Below are 17,462 nucleotides of genomic sequence, written 5' to 3' on the forward strand. Positions count from 1 at the left end.
GAGAGCAGCTGCACAATCAGAGTGTGGCACTGGGAGGAAAAGGCATTAGGTCTTTAGAATCAAGAGACATGTTTCAGAGCTTCTCTTAAGTTCTTCTATTTGTTCTTCATTGCCCCTAACGAAAGTGTCTTTCTGGAACTGAGCCCAGCATCATTCTGTTGTTCCGTGTGGCAATTCTTCTCTTGTCACATTATGAATCAGTTATCCAATGGAGCTCCTTAGGACTCCACCTCTACCTACTAAGCATTGTAATGCAAGACTCTGTTCCCTGTGTTTTGTTTCCCAGCAATGGTATTATTCCCAGTGATCCTGTCCCTGGTTGCTATTGTGCTTCCATCTTTCCCTGCAAATGGAAAGAAGGTAAGGTTAAGGCTGAAAATCTTTTCAAACAACTCAGGAAACCATGAGAAAGAGCAGCTACCAGATCAGTCTTCAAAACTGAAAAGGATTGGAATGTCTGGTATATCACAAAGTAGTCGTTGTTAGCTCTTTGCAGGTAACGTAAGTGCAAATCTGTGGTGACTGACACATAGCCTCCAGCCACAAGAGAGTACTGACCTGGATGCATGTTTGTCTATGTCAATATGTGCACACATGAAAGTCACATAGGTGGTTTCAAAGATAGCCTCCCCCCACAAAAGGGAGGTAAAGTGTCATAGTAATTTCAATTTTGATGACAATGAAACATTATTTTGGAGATATTTGTTAAGTAATACGTATTATTACAGTCACCTATTTATCCTTTTTCAAATGGCCACCATAAAATTGAAATCACATGTGGTATTTGAACTGTTTCATAGTGACATAATAGAAATCTATGAGTTTAAAGATATTAGTACTCCTTCTGCCTCAGAGTTGCTTTGATTTTATTTACTCCATTTAAATATAATCCCACTGACAATTAATAATATGTGTATATGTAATCTCAAATTAGTGTGTCTTCTTCATATCTGTATCTAATTTTTATAGTGTGAGAGCAATTATATCTGTTTTTTAATTAAAAGTATACTAACATTATTAAGTAGATTTTGCTTATACTCCAATTCCTTCGAAAATGCAGTTTTCTTCAATTCCTAGAATAGGGTCAATAATCCTCTTTAACGATAAAGTATGTGCTGCTCAAAGACAGTGATCCATTTGTCTAGAGAACTTTGGAAACTTATAAACTTAGAGCATTACTCTTGGTTAGCACACCCTGCTCTAGATTTGAAGATATATAAACTAGGCTCCAACACTTGGTTGACATGTCATGTCTCGTACAGAAAATCTGTCACTGTGTTGTATGACATTAACAATCTAGAGAAAATTTACTTCTCACATAGGATTTCATTTGCATTATTTGTTTTCTTTCTAATTACTTTCTTAAAGATTGTATTTCATGGTCCTTGTTTTTCATTTATTACTACTCTGGTCTATCTCATGGTTTTATTCATAAATTAATTGGAAATTGAATACCAAAGAAACCATAATCATGTTTTGTGAAGCCATTATGACCTTGAACATGTCAAATTGATCATTCTCTATTACCCAGCATTCCTTCAGTCAGTTTTGCTATGTAGAACTGTCATTATTTTATTAAAGTTACTTATGTATTACAAACTCTATGAATTTTCATCTACAACTTAAATGTAAGAAGCAGAAAGTTATTACTACTGTCTCAGTAACTAACTTTCCTGTGTTTTGGGGGACTAAAACTATTTTAAGTGTGTCTGTGAGCTCAATAGGAAATATTCACATATATGATTTTATGGCTGACATAAAATGCAGAAATCAGTCACTATTGACACTGCACATCTATATTCTTTCTAAGTCACTTAGTTGCATGGCTGGGTCTCTTGGTACCAGACATTTACCAATGGCCTTGTCCTCAGGAACGTGAGAACAAGAAGAAGAAATGCACATGCACTAGAAAATGGCAACACAATGTGTTCAGCTGTATGAGGGCAGTATTTTTAGTGCTGAGGGGATTCAATGCAGTGGGAGGTATGGATAAATTATCCAAGGTCTAAGACAAATTCTATAAGGGTCTTGCCGGTGTATACTATACTTTGAAATCTTCTTCTTCCCTATAAACAGCACATTTTTATGTAAATTTAGATCAGCAAATTTCTATCTTTTATGCCAACAATTCACATAACCCCATTTCAGACTCCAGACCCACACATGCCTCGAAGCATGAGCTCTAATACTACCATGCAAATTAAAACCTCATTAGTCAGGTTTTTTCTTAATGGAAAGATAAAGTCAGCAATAGTTCATTAATTGATTGACATCTTTCCTTGAAATAGCTTTTGGAATTTTTGATGAATGGAAATCCATTCTTTGAATTATTCCCTAAAATCAGCCACTATTACATTAAACTCTTTCACTAGACTAGAGACTACATGCATGCACTTGAACCACTCTCCCTAGATATTCGAGGGCTTGTCAGAAGCATGATATCCCTCAAGTCTATTTGTCTGTTCCCTTCCACTCCTTGTTTCAGCCTAATTGACTGAATCCTTAATGGTTTCTATCATGTACCTTTGTCATCATAATGTACTATCACCCACACAGTGCACTGAGGAAAAGCACAGGAAGAGTTCTCTAAAGACCAAAAGTGGTATTTGTGGTCTAAGAGAAAATATAAATTTACCCTTGTCAGAGTTTCTGTCTAGTACTTTTTTTATTTAAAATTCATTTGGCTTAGTATCTTTAACAATAATAGACTTGATTTAAATACTAGTTTAAAAATTTTATTCTTGTTTTCTAGAAACATCAAAGATCTATTTAGGCTACTATGTAATTTTCAAATCTCCTAAAATATGTCTGAAATTGTTTCTCTTTTTAAAAAAGGTATTTCCTGGTTTGTCAACCACCTTACCAAAAGTCCAAGAGGAGATTGTAAATAAACACAACGAACTAAGGAGAGCAGTGTCTCCAAAAGCCAGTGACATGCTAAAGATGGTAAGATGTCCTAAAGTAGGAAGGTTGAGCCACTGTGAGGTGTACTCAGGGCAGGCAGATGGCCACAGATATCTCCCAACTTTTGCCTAAGGTTTTGCCTAGATTTGGCATTTCATGTGTTTCATGGTGAGGGCAGAATTTCTTAACTTCCCTTGACAACATTTAAATAATGAGTCAAACTTATGGGGCTATTTAAATTATGCCAGTAGCACTAGAATGTCCTTAGGCAACCAGTGGAAGGCCACTTGTTTCTCTGTCCACCATGCTACAGCTCCTATTCTAGGCCAAGGAAAACTCTCTCTGTAGATCAGTGCTGTTTAGGGTAAATATCAGTGTATTTTCCTGATTCCAGCACCGATGACCACACAAACTTCAAATGTACTGGATGGAGGAGTGAGCTGGTAATAATAATATGTAGAGGAGGAGAGTTGCTACAAATTATTAGTTATGCCTATTGTGCCATTATAATAGTTGGACTATAACTATTTTAGATCTTTCAGTTACTGAAGGTAGGCATACAATGTACAGTTATTTAGAGCAAAAAAGGGCACATTAGAAATTCATATCTGTGATTTAGATATAAAAATTGGAAAATGCCTTTGCAGAGTTTATCTGTTGTTCATTATCATGTTTGTAATACATAATATATCATTTCTTGGAGGGAAATCTTAATCCTTTTTACTCCTCCCCTCCTCTGCAGCTAGTTTTCCCCTCTCCTTAGATTCCCTTCCCATTTGAGCAAAGTTTATCTCTCTGTTTTCAAATATCTTTGTTTCCTGTTGAAACAATTTATATTTCATGTTTCTCATATAAGAGAAATCATGGAATTTTTGACTTTCCTTTGCAGAAATTGTATAAAGACATAAATAAACATATCAATTTGGCTATATCTTTAATTTTTTTCAACTACGGAGTGAAAGATTTTTTTTCTTTCCTCTCCTAGGAATGGTACGCTGCGGCAGCAGAGAAAGCCCAAGACTGGGCAAACCATTGCAAGTACAGTCATAGTGAAAAAGAATTCCGAAAACCCAGTATGTAAATTAACCAATATTTGTTAGATAATTGTACAGTACAATAATAAGGGTCCTGCCTATGATGTTGCTTTTGAAAAGTTTGTAAATAAGTATTGGTTCTAAGGCTCTTTCAAGTTAAATATCTCTGAATGCGGTGATAACAATGAGAAGCCTGGCCTTTGTTTTCTATTTTGTAAAAGCTGTCACAAAGCATCACCTTTGACCTGTCAACCACTTCATGAGTAAAGCTATTTCATTCATCTCTTTCTCTATGTCAAAGATTAGACAACCAACCATCTATCTGTACCTAAAGTCATATATGAAAAGTTTAATCTAACACTGTAGTTTCTGGTTTATAATCCAATAACCATTTCATATTATTATGTAGCCTGTTTTGAAAACAAATTTTGAAATTGTAAAAAAAACTGTTCCTGAATTTTTCTTGAATACAGTTAGTACTAACATTTACATATTTTTATTTCTTTTCTAATATTTTTAAATTCTATTTTAAAGAGAATAAAACCAAACAGAATAAAACAGAATGAAGCCCACCAAAACAAAACAGTGAAAATGATATAGGTCTTCAAAACAGGATAATAGAAAATCAACAATGGCTACCATAATGCCTTTTTATCTTCAAAAATGCCACCTATACCATCAGCATAATTAAATTTTTAAAAAAAGAATAAAACCAATCAAAACAAAACTTTCAATAAAACAAGACAATGCAATGGAACAAAACAGTGGGAACAATATTGGATTTCCAAAACAAGATAGAAAGAAATCTCCATATTTGCTATCTTGCGTATTGTGATCCTCTTAATAGATGCTCACACTACTGGATTTAGGCCTGCAAAGTCAAACGATACAACCATTGCACTGTTTCTGAACCTCAGTTGCTATCATCTCAATTTGGAGTTTGTGTGGTCATTGGTGCTGGAATCAGGAAAGTGCACTGATATTTACCCTCAACAGCACGGATCTACTGAGAGAATCTTCCTGGGCCCAGAATAGGAGACGTAGTATGGTGAACAGAGAAACACAGTGGCCTTCCTTGGGTGCCCAAGGACATTCTGTGGGCCTCGAGAATCAGCCAGTGGCTTACCGGTTGATGGGGAGGGGTCACTAAGGAGGTGTTCTTGACTCCCAGCCTGTGTGCTGATTGGCTTAGGGGAAGTGCAAATTGGCTTCTTGTTCTCCTGCTGGGACCTGTATGGCTTCTACTAGCTCACAGGAAGGTTGAACTGGTTTCTTATTTCTCCTTTCTTTTAAATTTTTGATTGCAGAGAAATTTTTGTGTTTTGATTATCGACAATGCATATTGCATTAAAAAATGTTAAACATTTTACATCAAAGAATATAAAAACAATGACAAATATCATATAATGAAATATGAAATAAAATATGTGTTGAATTATCAAAATGTCATAAAGCCAAACCCATGTTGATAATAATAAATAACTGACCTGTTTTGAAGATAGGCCTTCATTATTATAAAACTATGAAAATGAGTTTCTACAGTTAAGAAAATATGTAATAATTGGTTTTTAAAATCCTGGTCTACTGTAAAATATCTTAGTTTCTTTTTTCTTTTAAGATTAACTATCCAAGAGTAGTTTATTCTCTTTGAACATGTAGGTATTAAATTTGACATCCAAATGTAAATACCATTGGCAGAGCTTGAAAATATTGGTATAATTTGGGGATGCAAGATACTTTTTTCGGGTTTTTGGAGGAGAGTCTTTTGGCCTGTGTTGTTTTGATTGGTTGATTAAGGAGACAGCCATAAACTTTGAAAATATTCTTTTCATATGGCTTGTTTTGTGCTTGCTATTTTAAATAATGGATGTAAGATTTTTTAAAAAAAATAATACAAAACAATAAACTTTAGTATTAATTCAGATTTTTATATGTAAAACTCTCTACTGAGTGTAGGTTAGAACAGGAAAGAAATTAAAGGAGCTAGTAATTTTGCAACAAAATCTCAGTAAATACAAGGCATATATGATATATGTGAAGAATTTAATGTGTAAATGAATGAGCAGACATTAGAGCGTAAACACTTCTTTATCTCCAGGTAGCTTTCCACGTTGGCCCATATCACATTCATTTTACGGCTGATGAGGGTTTGAGGCACATTCTTTATGGTTTACCAGGGAGTTTGCAACTATGTGTACTGCGTTCCAACATCAGAGACCCCGACTTCTTTGTATGTGTTCATGCATTTGTATTCCCATTACATGCCTTGTTACTTTCCTCATGAGTGATCTGTTGCTCGTAGATGTGAGCTGTGGTGAGAACCTCCTTAGGTCAAATATTCCCCTTTCATGGTCATCAGCAATCCAAATGTGGTATAGTGAGAGCGAAGATTTTATCTTCAATGTAGGACCAAAGACACCTACTGCAGTAATTGGACACTATACTCAGGTAAGAGAAAAAAAATAATACTTGTTCTTTGTCTTAAATAATCTAAAAGGAAAGTGTGTCCAAAGTTTGCATGACTCCAAAATGGAATTTGAAGGAAAATCTTGTGAGGACATATAGTAGTCTTGGCATTTGTTGAGCATCTGAGCTATTACTTTTAATGTAAGCTATAGGGGTTTTTTTAGGGAAACTTATTTTGTATTTTTTGACAATTTAAAGATATAAAAGAGTGAATGCACATTGAAATGTAATATTTTAAATTTTGTTCATTTCAGTTCAATAATTTAACTACATATAAGGCACAGGGAAACAACTGTGTAACATTACTTTTGCACAATTCCTTTGCCTCCATTGCACTCATGTCTTCTCTTGTTGGTGTGTAGGTTGTTTGGTACTCCACTTTCCGTGTGGGATGCGGAATTGCCTACTGTCCTAACTTCTCTTTAAAATACTTTATGGTTTGTCATTACTGTCCTGGGTGAGTACACACTTAGAGATCCCTGTCAATAATGTCAAATGTAATGAAGATACATTAACCATCTATCTGTTTTAATTTCCTTTTTACACATGAATTTTTTTTTTACTACTAGTAGCAGAGCATCTCAGAAAACCAAGTAGCTTGTATAATTAACTTTGAGACTCTAGATAAGCTAGATGATATCGAGTTCCAATTTTAAATGTATGAATTTTGAAGTAAATTTTCAGCTATGTCTTGTTGGTGCTCAGTAAAAGCAACAAAAGATTCTAACAATGATTTAAGTGCCTGGTCATAAGATGAGTACTTATGGAGACTACCTTCTGAGATGAGAGTCAGGAAGGAAGGAAGGAAGGAAGGAAAGAAGGAAGGAAGGAAGGAAGGAAGGAAGGAAGGAAGGAAGGAAGGAAGGAAGGAAGGAAAAACAGAGAGAGAACACCTATTTCATAGTTTTTATTGTTTCTCACACACTCTGCATTAGAGACTCTAGCTGCATTGCCTTGGCTTCTTGTCTCACAGTTGCAATCCAGAATTCAATTCTTTTCTTTAGTTAGATGATAATGACTAACAACATATAATAATGATAAGGAGGTACTATGCAAGTTTCAATGGCATTGTTATTTGAATACATTTGGGAGATGTTAGATTTTAATTATTTGAAGTATTTAAATACTTCAGTACTTCCTGATGAGTATAAACTGAACAGAAAACTTTAAAGTAATATATTTGACACGTTGCCTTTCAAATTTCAGTGGTAATTTTATGGAAAGACAATATACCCCTTACAAGCAAGGAGCCCCTTGTGCCAGTTGCCCTGGTCACTGTGAAGATGGACTGTGCAGTAAGTTTGAAGGGATTAACTTCTTAGTTCATAAAATAGTGTGGTAAACTTTGTAAGTGTAAAGAAACCATCTGATATAAGCAAATTTAAGGACATCTGCATTCAAAAGACTAGTGGTACTTGTCAGAGCCTTTTTAAGTACAATTTTTACACTGTTCCTATGTGTGTACCGTTTGTAATAGAAAGTTGTTACTATATGCAATACAAAGATCCATGTATGTTATTTTAATGCTGAGTTATTTATAGAATCTATAAAAATAAATGTTCTTGGGAAATAATTTATTGTATTTAAATGATAAGTTTCTAATAATCAAGAACAGTGGTATTACATCAAAGCTGGCATTTCTAAAACAGAAAACAAAATTACAAGAGTTTGAAATAAATAGAACATGGCTCACTGCAGAGAGGTACAACACACAATACAGTTCTTCAAGCGCCAATGAGTCTCTCACAATAAAATTCACAGTTAGCATAGTGTACCTAAAACCACCAAATTTAATAAACACTAGCATTTCTGACTGCTAGTAAGTTTATGTAAATGTTTTAAAGCCAAAGATCAAAATCATTTATAGTATTAGTTTACAAAGCCTTGAAAATATTTTAGCAAAAACAGCAAGCAAAAATATAATGTGTATACTGCCTCGTTTCCAGTCTTGAGCAGAATTGCAGAAGTATTTAATTGGAATGTTGTTAAAATTATTATGAATAAACAAGTTGACTTATTATTTGTAATTCTGATCCTTAAAACACATTCCCCTGACTGAACTGCAGCATTCTGACAGAAGTGAACAATTGTAATTCACAATATTAATGATATCATCAGAATTTAAAAACCTGTGAATACTGGTTAGGATATGGGGAAACAGAAACCATCCTACCCTGTTGATGGGGATGAAAATTAACACAAGCACTGTAAAAACCAGTATAAAAACTCCTCAAAATGAAAACATATATACCATTTGATCCAACTATACCTCTTCTGAGTGTTTCCATAAGATTGAAAGATAATATGCTGTTGTGATGCATACATATTTATGCTATGTCAGAACAATTCACAACAGCTAAGTTGGGGAAATAGATAAGATGCCCATCAATGATTGGATGAATAAAGAAAATTAGGTATGGTGCACAATGGATTATTATTCTACCATGAAGAATGAAATCTTGTCATTTTCAAGAAAGTATAGGAAACTGGAGACTCTTGAGTTAAATAAAATAAGTCAGACCCAGTAAGTGAAACATCATGTTTTCTCTTATATAAGATACCTAATTAATATGGGGAAGATGATAAAAGAATAGAAATTATACTTTTGAAGATATAGAATGAGGTCAAAGGGGAAGGGGACAGGAAAGGCTGAGGTGATGATGGAATTAAAAAATTGAAAACCTGTTATATGTATAAACTAATTTTGCACAAACAACCTCATTATTCTGTGGTACTAATATGGACTAATAAAATACAGTATATAGATGCCATCAAATCTGTAAGTTAACTAAAGAAGAAAAAGCCAAGAATTTACATTTGTAAGGCCCATTTTTCCTAAGGAGTTTAGAATCTACCCTACTTGTAAAGAATAACCAATTGAATTATTTTAAATAGAAGTGGCCAAGTCAATGTTTTATAAGGAGCTTCTGGAAATAGTAGGAAGAAGTGATAAGATGAAAGCCCCCTAGGGGACATGGACTTTAAAAAATCAGATAGTTTAATCGCATTAGTGCAAAAGGAATTAAAAGAAGGATACATAAAGGAGAAAAGTAGAATATTCACTGTTACCTGTAATTGAACTCAATTCTCTCCATGATTCTGGTTGCAAACCTGACTGGATGAGAATTGAATCAAATTTCCCAATAAGGTCAATACTGAACCTAACCACTGAATCTGAGTTGTTCTCTCAAACTCAATTTCCAACCAGAATCATGGAAAGAATGGAGTTCACGAATGGCAGCGCCAGGGTATTTATGAGTGCTGAGAAAAGGCAAAGAGCTGGGCATGGTGGTGCACACCGGTGGGCTCAGCTATTGAGGTGATAAAGCAGCAGGGTCATGTGAGTACAAAGTGCAAGACCAGCTGGGCCACATCCTCAGCCCAATCTCAGAGAGCAGGAAGTTCCTGTTCATTCAGGTTTCCTGACTTGAACTACTTAGTAATTGAGAGTGTCATTTCTCTGACATGACTTCAAAAGAAGGGTGAGGCTTCAAAGAAACATCAAGTTTGATATGTAGGATGCTACATTTAGACTGAGATTTGTTCAGTGTGTGGCCAGGGAGGGACAGTGCAGTGGAAATATCAAATGATCATATTGATAGTGTCTCTATTCTTTTAAATTTCTGCAACTTTGTCTTCATGTAAGATCGCTTACCGGAATCCTTAGTGGCATTAGTCTTGATTCTAGAGTAACACTACCTAATCTAACTCTGCAATAATGAAAACGCTTAGTGTTTCCACTGTTCTGTAGAGTAGCCCCTTGGTACACTGACCTTTGGAATGGAACTATTCTGCTGAAGACAAAAGTTTAGTTTAAATTAAGCTTCAGCTGAAAGAAGCACACAGCTTGGCAGGACTATTTTTAGAGAGTGCAGCTCTGGAGACATTCACTTGATTTTATTCAACTTGTTTTAGACAAGAAAATAAGACTATTCATCTTAGCAAAATATGAGAACTCAAGTTTAAAAAGAATCACTAGGTCACTCAGGGAATTTAACTAAGGAAACTCGCATGTTCTCCAAGCTATGAAATTGTCCTTGCAGTGTAATAATAACAACTGTGTGGTCAGTCTCCTCCCCACTCCTATGGACTTACTGTTCCTGTGGCTGCTGTGGAGAACAATGATAATGAGGTGATTGTTTTATTTTTCTTTCAGCCAATGCTTGTGATTATCAAGACAGATATTCCAACTGTGCAGAAATGAAACAAACACTAACCTGTAATTTTACAGTGGTCAAGAAGTATTGCAAGGCCACCTGCAATTGTGAAGACAAAATTTTTTAAGTGCCAAGTGGGCTGGGCTTCTTGGAGAAGGCCACGTCATCTGCTTAGATTTGACTCATACTGCTAGAGAAATCATAGATATAGTAGCTTCCAAACAATAAAAGTTCTTTTTTTCTGGATCTGTTTCTTATTTAACGGAATCTCTTTCATACAATGGATTAAGAGGTAAAAAAAAAAAAAAAAAAAAAAACTATGATAACAATCTTGAATTTTGATACTTTTGTGATTTAAATTAAATGAACTTAAACAGCTTGACAATTCTAAAAGCCTCATTTCCCAATGACTAACGTCACTAAAACACAAGACTGTAATTGAGAATCATGTCACCAGAACACAGTATTACTAAAATAAAAGTAGCTTATATTCGTCTTGCCACATAGATCTTGGGCTACAGTGTCTTTGTTGCCACCCCAGTTTTGAGCATCTCTGATGCAGGGTCCCCAGTGCTGTCTTTAATTCCTCTTTGCCACTCATTTTCTTCCCACTCATCTGGGTTTTATCCTTGAAATTAACTCCAACTCTCATTCCAAATTAACCCTGATTTTCATTGTGCTTTTCAGTCCGCACTGAATTTAGTGTCTGACTGTCAAAACTAAACAACGGGAAGGAAAAATGGTCACTTTTGAGAAACATGGCACATTAGTTAACTGATGCAAAGTCTCATTTCTTTTTTATTGTTCTCTTTTAAAATACTCTTTTTAAAATATAATATTTAACCTTGGTCCAGGTAACTGAAATCTAGAGAAAATAAAACAAAACCTCAGCTGATCTAAACATCAGTTCTATTTTAGCAGTAATTTAAAATGATTTTTCAAAATAATATATTTTAATGATTATACACTCTATGTTAAGTAACATGAAAGATCTTAGTTTCTATGTCATGATTTTGGTCTCTCAATGTGTATCCCAATTAATGGCTAATGAAAAATCTTAGGAAAATTATGTAAAAGACCTAAATAAATTACTCAAATGTGATTTTGGTAATGTAACAATTTAATGTTTGACTAGTTGCACATATTTTTGTATATTTTAAATAATACTTCATAAAAATGAAGGTAGTAAATGTATTTAAAATTTATAAAGCAAACTACATTAGAGTAATTGGTGAAAATGGAGAAAAATAGAATAAAACACAAAACAAAAGGTATATATCAAAAGATGCTGGCTAGCCCGTGCATACTGTTATTGTTTGAATTATTTCACTTCCTCCATTTCTGGGCTGTGTAAAAAGTTACACAAGATGTCCTTCCCCCCAGTATGTCCTTTAGAATGATTCTAATACTCATGTAAAACATTTTTTTTACATGAAAGAATAGATTGTTGCCTCTATCTTAAGGACATTTATCAACTTACAAGCAGTTAAAAAAAAACTCCCTATATGAGAAAAGAGTTTACTTTTCACTAGTATAAATGAATCACCTAACTATGGATTTCAGCACCCACAACTCTTCATAGTATGTGATATATTTAGTATTTAAATTGATAATAGAATAGTTAAATAATGCTACGCTAAATTTTACAAAGCCTTCCCAATAGAAATAATAGATTATCTTCGTAATGTGCTGATTTTCAAATGACTTTTCAATTCTAATTACTCAAACATATGAACTGTACAAATTAGTGTACAGACTCACTACTCTTACCCGGTTCAGTGAACACACGCACTTTCCTCCTACTCTTGTGCCCGAAGCACCCGTCCAAGCTCTTAGTGATTCCACTTCTTCTCTCTGCTCATGTTTGCTTGTTTGTTTCTACATATAAGAGAAAAATGTGAGCTTGTCTTTTCATGTACAACTTCTTTCATTTAACCTAACATTCTCCTGTTGCATTCATTTTGTTAGAAATGATAGGAGTTCACTCTTCCTTATGACTGAAGATTACTCATTTATGTACAGACCACATTTAATTTATCCATTCACTTTCTGATAAGTACATATTCAGCTATTGTGAGAGTGCCACAGTAAATGGTACAGGTTGTTTGGTTTCTTTGGGTTGTTGTTTTGATTTGTTCTGTCTTTTGGTTCACTGACTTTATTTCCTTGACCTATACCCAGGAGTAGCGTAACTGGATCATACGCTAGTTCTAGTTTTAGGTTTTCAAGAAACCGCCATACTGTTTTCTCTAAAGGCTCTACTAATTTACATTCCTGTCAACAGTGTATAAATTTAATTTCCTTTCTCTCTACATCCTGCATTCATTTGCAAGTGTTATGTTTGAAGATATTTGCATTTACATTTATTAGTCTCTAATTTTACTTTTATTCCTACCTCTCTCCATCTCTTCTCTCTCTCTTTCTTCTTTCTTTCTTTCTTTCTTTCTTTCTCGTTTCATCTTGCTGTGGTTTTGTCTTTTAGCCTTACCAGTTTTGTTAGCAGAGTGACGCTGATCACATAGAATGATTTAGTTTAGTTCTCTCCCTTTCAGTTCTATAGAATAGCTTGAGAAGAATTACTATAAGCTTCACTTTAAAGGTCTGAGAAAATTCAGTGCTGAAGCCATCTATCTAATCTTGGGATTTTCTTTGTTGAAAAGTTTTTTACACTGATTCAGTTTCATTACTTGTTATTGCTGTTTTCAGGTTATTTGTTTTTATTTAACTTCATCTTGATTAAATTTTGTAAGTCATAAGTTCCCCAAAATATATCCATTTCTTAAAAATTTTACACTTTCTTAGCATGTAGTTTTTGAAAATACTATCTGATGATTCTTTGAATTTCTATGGTATCACTTGTAATGTTTCCTTTTTCACTATTAATTTTGTTTATTTAGGTTTATGCTTTTTTATTTAAAGAAAGATAAAACAAAACAGAAAATGGGCAGAAATAGTACATACTTTCAAAGAAAAGAAATAAACAGTAATAAATCACTAGTTGATTTATACATATTGTCGCCCCACAAATAGTTGTTCAAGATACAAAAGTGGAGCATATAAATGGAAACTCAACCAGGGAGACTACAAACAGTTCTGTTCAACTGTCCAACAAAAACCAAGTAATATGGCTATCAATCCTATACACTTAGACATGTACACATTTATCTATATCTTCATTTATGTTGAGACCTAACAAAACTTATTAGATTAAAATCCTTCTGAACAAAGATTAATAATACTGCTGGATTTCACATTATAGCACTCCAGAATCAGCACTGGGTACTGCAGTGCCCCTTTCTTTCCTTCAAAGTGTTTGTTCATTTCATCATGTGTCATAAGACCAGTTCTCATAAACTGTTTATAGGTTTCACGCATGCATGAGTCTTAACATGTATTTCTATCCTTTCTATATTAGAGGGAGAAACAGAACAAAGCAGGACAGAACTAAACATACTCCTATAAACACATAAAACTAAAAAGACATATAAAACTAGTGTTTAAGAAGTTCTACCATGGTCACTGTGCTGTTTCTTGTTATCATCAACCAAATTGGCTATATCATCAGATAAAGTATAATTGAACATATCATTACATAAAACAGTTAACAGAAATACAACTTTGTAGACAGTGTAGAGCTAGAAAAACAGGTAGTAATCAAATCAGAATGGATATCGTGGTGAATCATTGTCATTTTCAGTATAGTTATCTATACTCCTCAACTTGATACCAGCAATCTAACAGTTTTGAATAAAATCTGTCAATAATAAGCAGCATTCAAACAAGTCAGATTTAACTAAGATCAGTCATGATACAACAGTATAAGTCACATAGGAATTCTGATTGAGTTAATATGAAATTAAGGATGACCACTGTGCTATGTCCTGATATCTTCAGGACACCTGTCTGTGCCCTCAGATCCAGTGCTTGTATACAAACTAGGATGGAACAAGTTCCAACCAATCAGAGTTGTGCAACTAATAAAGGTTTTAATTCCTGATACACTATTAGCTATATCTTCTGCTGGTTTTTTTTTTTTTTTTTGAATACTGTTCCTCCCTTTTACTTCCCCAAAATGAACTGAGTATTCTGGGGTCTCCCCATCACTCATGGTTTTATATTTGGGGGGGCAACTTGCTATTTACTTAAGTGTTTCTGAACTTTCTAATTCCTGGGCTGGATTTCTAGTTATATTTCTTCATTTATTAAAGCCTGTCTGTTCACCCTATCCATAATTACTGGCCCAGTTACCACTATTACTCTCTGGTTCCCTATCACATCGAGTTCCATTTTCTCATATTTGATTTTGGTCCATATAACCTTCTTGAGGCTAATTATATTTCTTATAAAGAGCGTTTTGGTGGACCCTACCTCTTGATCCACTCTGCCTGAGATTCTCTCTTTTTTCCCTAAGTGTATTTAGGCCATCTATATTAGAAATTATATCCAACCTTTTTTGCCTCATTTCTGTCGTGCTCTTTTTCTGTCATTAGTTAACCGTTTGTCTTTTTCATTTCACTTTCTGCTCCATTCATTGTGGCCTCTCTGCCACTGTTTCTAGAATCCTGGTACTTTTCTCTCTCTTTAGAATGTCTTTCGGGGTTATTTTTCACTCTCTGTTTCTTTACTCCTTTCCCTTCCTCCTGTCACTCAATACATTAATCTTGTATATGTATTCAAAGAACCAATTATTTGCTTGTTTCTATTATTCTTTTACTCTCTCTTTCATTGATTTCTGGGTTTTTTTTATTTCTTTACTCCTACTCTTTTGCTATGTTTTTTGGATGTCAGGATGTATCATTAGAATATTTGAGAACTTTACATTTCATTTCCTTTTTTGAGTTTTTAATTTCCAAGAGTTCATATAGCTCATTTTTAAGATTTCTATCTTTCATAAAATTCTTGTTCATATCTTGCATCATTTTATCTCCTTTAATTCTTCATATGTATAATCATGCATTTTATTGGGCCTTTTAAAAGTCAATCTTATAAATTCTTTATTAGGCATTTCATCTTCTTTAACATCTTTGCAGTCTGTTACTAGAGAGCCATGAATCTTTTTTACATCATATTACTTATTTCATTTAATACTTTTTATGTTTCCATGCAGAGATTTACACTTCTGTTAGAATGGATTCCTCTAACACTTTTATGATGTTGCTTTCATCATGAGTGCTTTGTTTGTACTCATTGTGTAATTTAAGGTATTTGATGTGCAGTGTCATAAAATTTGTATGCTGGATGAAAGGAAAAGACTGGGAGACATCATCCCTGAGTTGCTTACCCTACCAATACTCCTAACTAATTGGATGGACTAAGTTCTGTGATAGGATTTTTGGCAGAGTAAAAAAGAGAGTGCTAAGTAAAAATGGGATTTTGGGCATGCCAGCACCCTCAATTCTGGAAACTGGGTGTCTGGAAGTGAGTGTCACCACACCATCCTGAGCCCTGAGCCCTGGGAGTTTAAGATCTTTGCTCCCACTGGCCAAGGAACTTCACAGCTTCCTGCCACACTCAACTGGCTCCTGAGGTTTTGGACCTACTTGCCTCAAACCAGTGACACTTTCTCAGTCCAGGGAACTGGGCAGCCAGAGTCCTAGGAGCTGAGGGCATAGAAGAGGATTTCCAACAGGCACAGGGGAGGCCTTAGAATAACACTTGAAACACAGAAATATAGGAAAATGACAAAATGAAAGACCAAAATACAATCTCAAACCTCCAGCCCATTCCAAGAAATCTTAGGAGCCATGTACATAGAATAAAAAAATATGCCATATACCTAAAAAAACTGAAATAATAGTAACTGAAATAAAGAAGCAACCCCTTTAAAGAAGCTTTAAAGGAACTCAAACTAGAAATAATCTCCCAGGTAAAAGAAGAAATGATAAAAGAAATGAAGGAGATGCTGAACATATCTAAAGAAGACACAGTTAAAAAATTACAGGAACAAAACAAAAAGATAGACTCCCTGGATGAACAATATACAAACAGAATACATGAATCACATGCAATGAGATATACAAGAAATCAAAAATTTCACTAAAAGTTGTCAAAATCTCCTCTCAAAAGTGAAGATAGAATTTCAGACCTAAAAGACAAGATTGCAACTAATGAACAGGAAAGGAAAGATCTTTTAGAAATAACAAGGAATCAGGACATAACATTTCAACAGCTGCAAGATGATGCAAAGAAAAACAACATACGATTGATAGGGATAAATGAAAAAGAAAAGGTCAACATAAAGGATGTCAAGAGGATATTTAGAGAAGTAATAGCTGAAAATTTCCAAAACATGAGAATGGAAACTGACATCAGGATCAGTGAAGCACGTAGAACTCCAAATAGCCATAATTGAAATAAAACTATACCCCAACATATAATAATCACCAATCCAGAAATACAACATAACAATAGAATGTTAAAAGCTGTCAGAGAGAAAAGACAGATCATTTATAAAGGAAAACCTATCAGAATCACAGCAGATTTTTCAGCACAAACAATAAAGTCAAGAATAGCATGGAGTGAAGTACTGCAGATCCTAAAGGAAAATGATTTCCAACTGAAACCAATGTACCTTGCAAAACTGTCCTTCAAAATCGATGGAGAAATAAGATACTTCCATGACAAAGAACAGCTGAAGAACTTCATGATCACTAAGCCAGCCCTGCAAAGAATCCTGAAAGACAGTTTACATACACTTAGGGAAAAACTACTAAGCAAAGCAGACAAACAGAATGCAAAGATAAAGATGCAACAGCAGAAAGATAACATGTCAAAAATAAACCAATATATAACAGTTATAACCATTAATGTAAAAGGTCTCAATTCACCAATTAAAAGAAAAAGACTGGCAGAATGGATCAACAAACAACATGCAATCTTATTCTGTCTACAGGAAACCCAT

General features: G+C 34.3%; 1 protein-coding gene across 1 annotated transcript; it reads left to right on the forward strand.

The window, feature by feature from the left end:
• Positions 1-288: 288 nt before the first annotated feature.
• Positions 289-10,844, forward strand: LOC100732772 (cysteine-rich secretory protein 3). Its single transcript, XM_003474756.3, has 7 exons — positions 289-360; positions 2,836-2,946; positions 3,890-3,977; positions 6,241-6,386; positions 6,767-6,861; positions 7,611-7,699; positions 10,561-10,844. The coding sequence occupies exons 1-7, from the start codon at positions 289-291 to the stop codon at positions 10,686-10,688; spliced, it is 729 nt and encodes a 242-aa protein (XP_003474804.3). The 3' UTR covers positions 10,689-10,844.
• Positions 10,845-17,462: the final 6,618 nt, after the last annotated feature.

This window comes from Cavia porcellus, unplaced genomic scaffold (assembly GCF_034190915.1).
Source record: "Cavia porcellus strain 051 isolate PalLab524CR breed Dunkin Hartley unplaced genomic scaffold, mCavPor4.1 scaffold_22, whole genome shotgun sequence".
Classification (NCBI taxonomy): Eukaryota; Metazoa; Chordata; class Mammalia; order Rodentia; family Caviidae; genus Cavia; species Cavia porcellus.

Coding starts and splice junctions, on each gene's coding strand:
- LOC100732772 (XM_003474756.3), top strand. CDS start 289: ATGGTATTATTCCCAGTGATCCTGTCCCTGGTTGCTATTGTGCTTCCA. Junction 361..2,835: donor TCCCTGCAAATGGAAAGAAG/GTAAGGTTAAGG, acceptor TTTTTAAAAAAG/GTATTTCCTGGTTTGTCAAC. Junction 7,700..10,560: donor CTGTGAAGATGGACTGTGCA/GTAAGTTTGAAG, acceptor TTTTTCTTTCAG/CCAATGCTTGTGATTATCAA.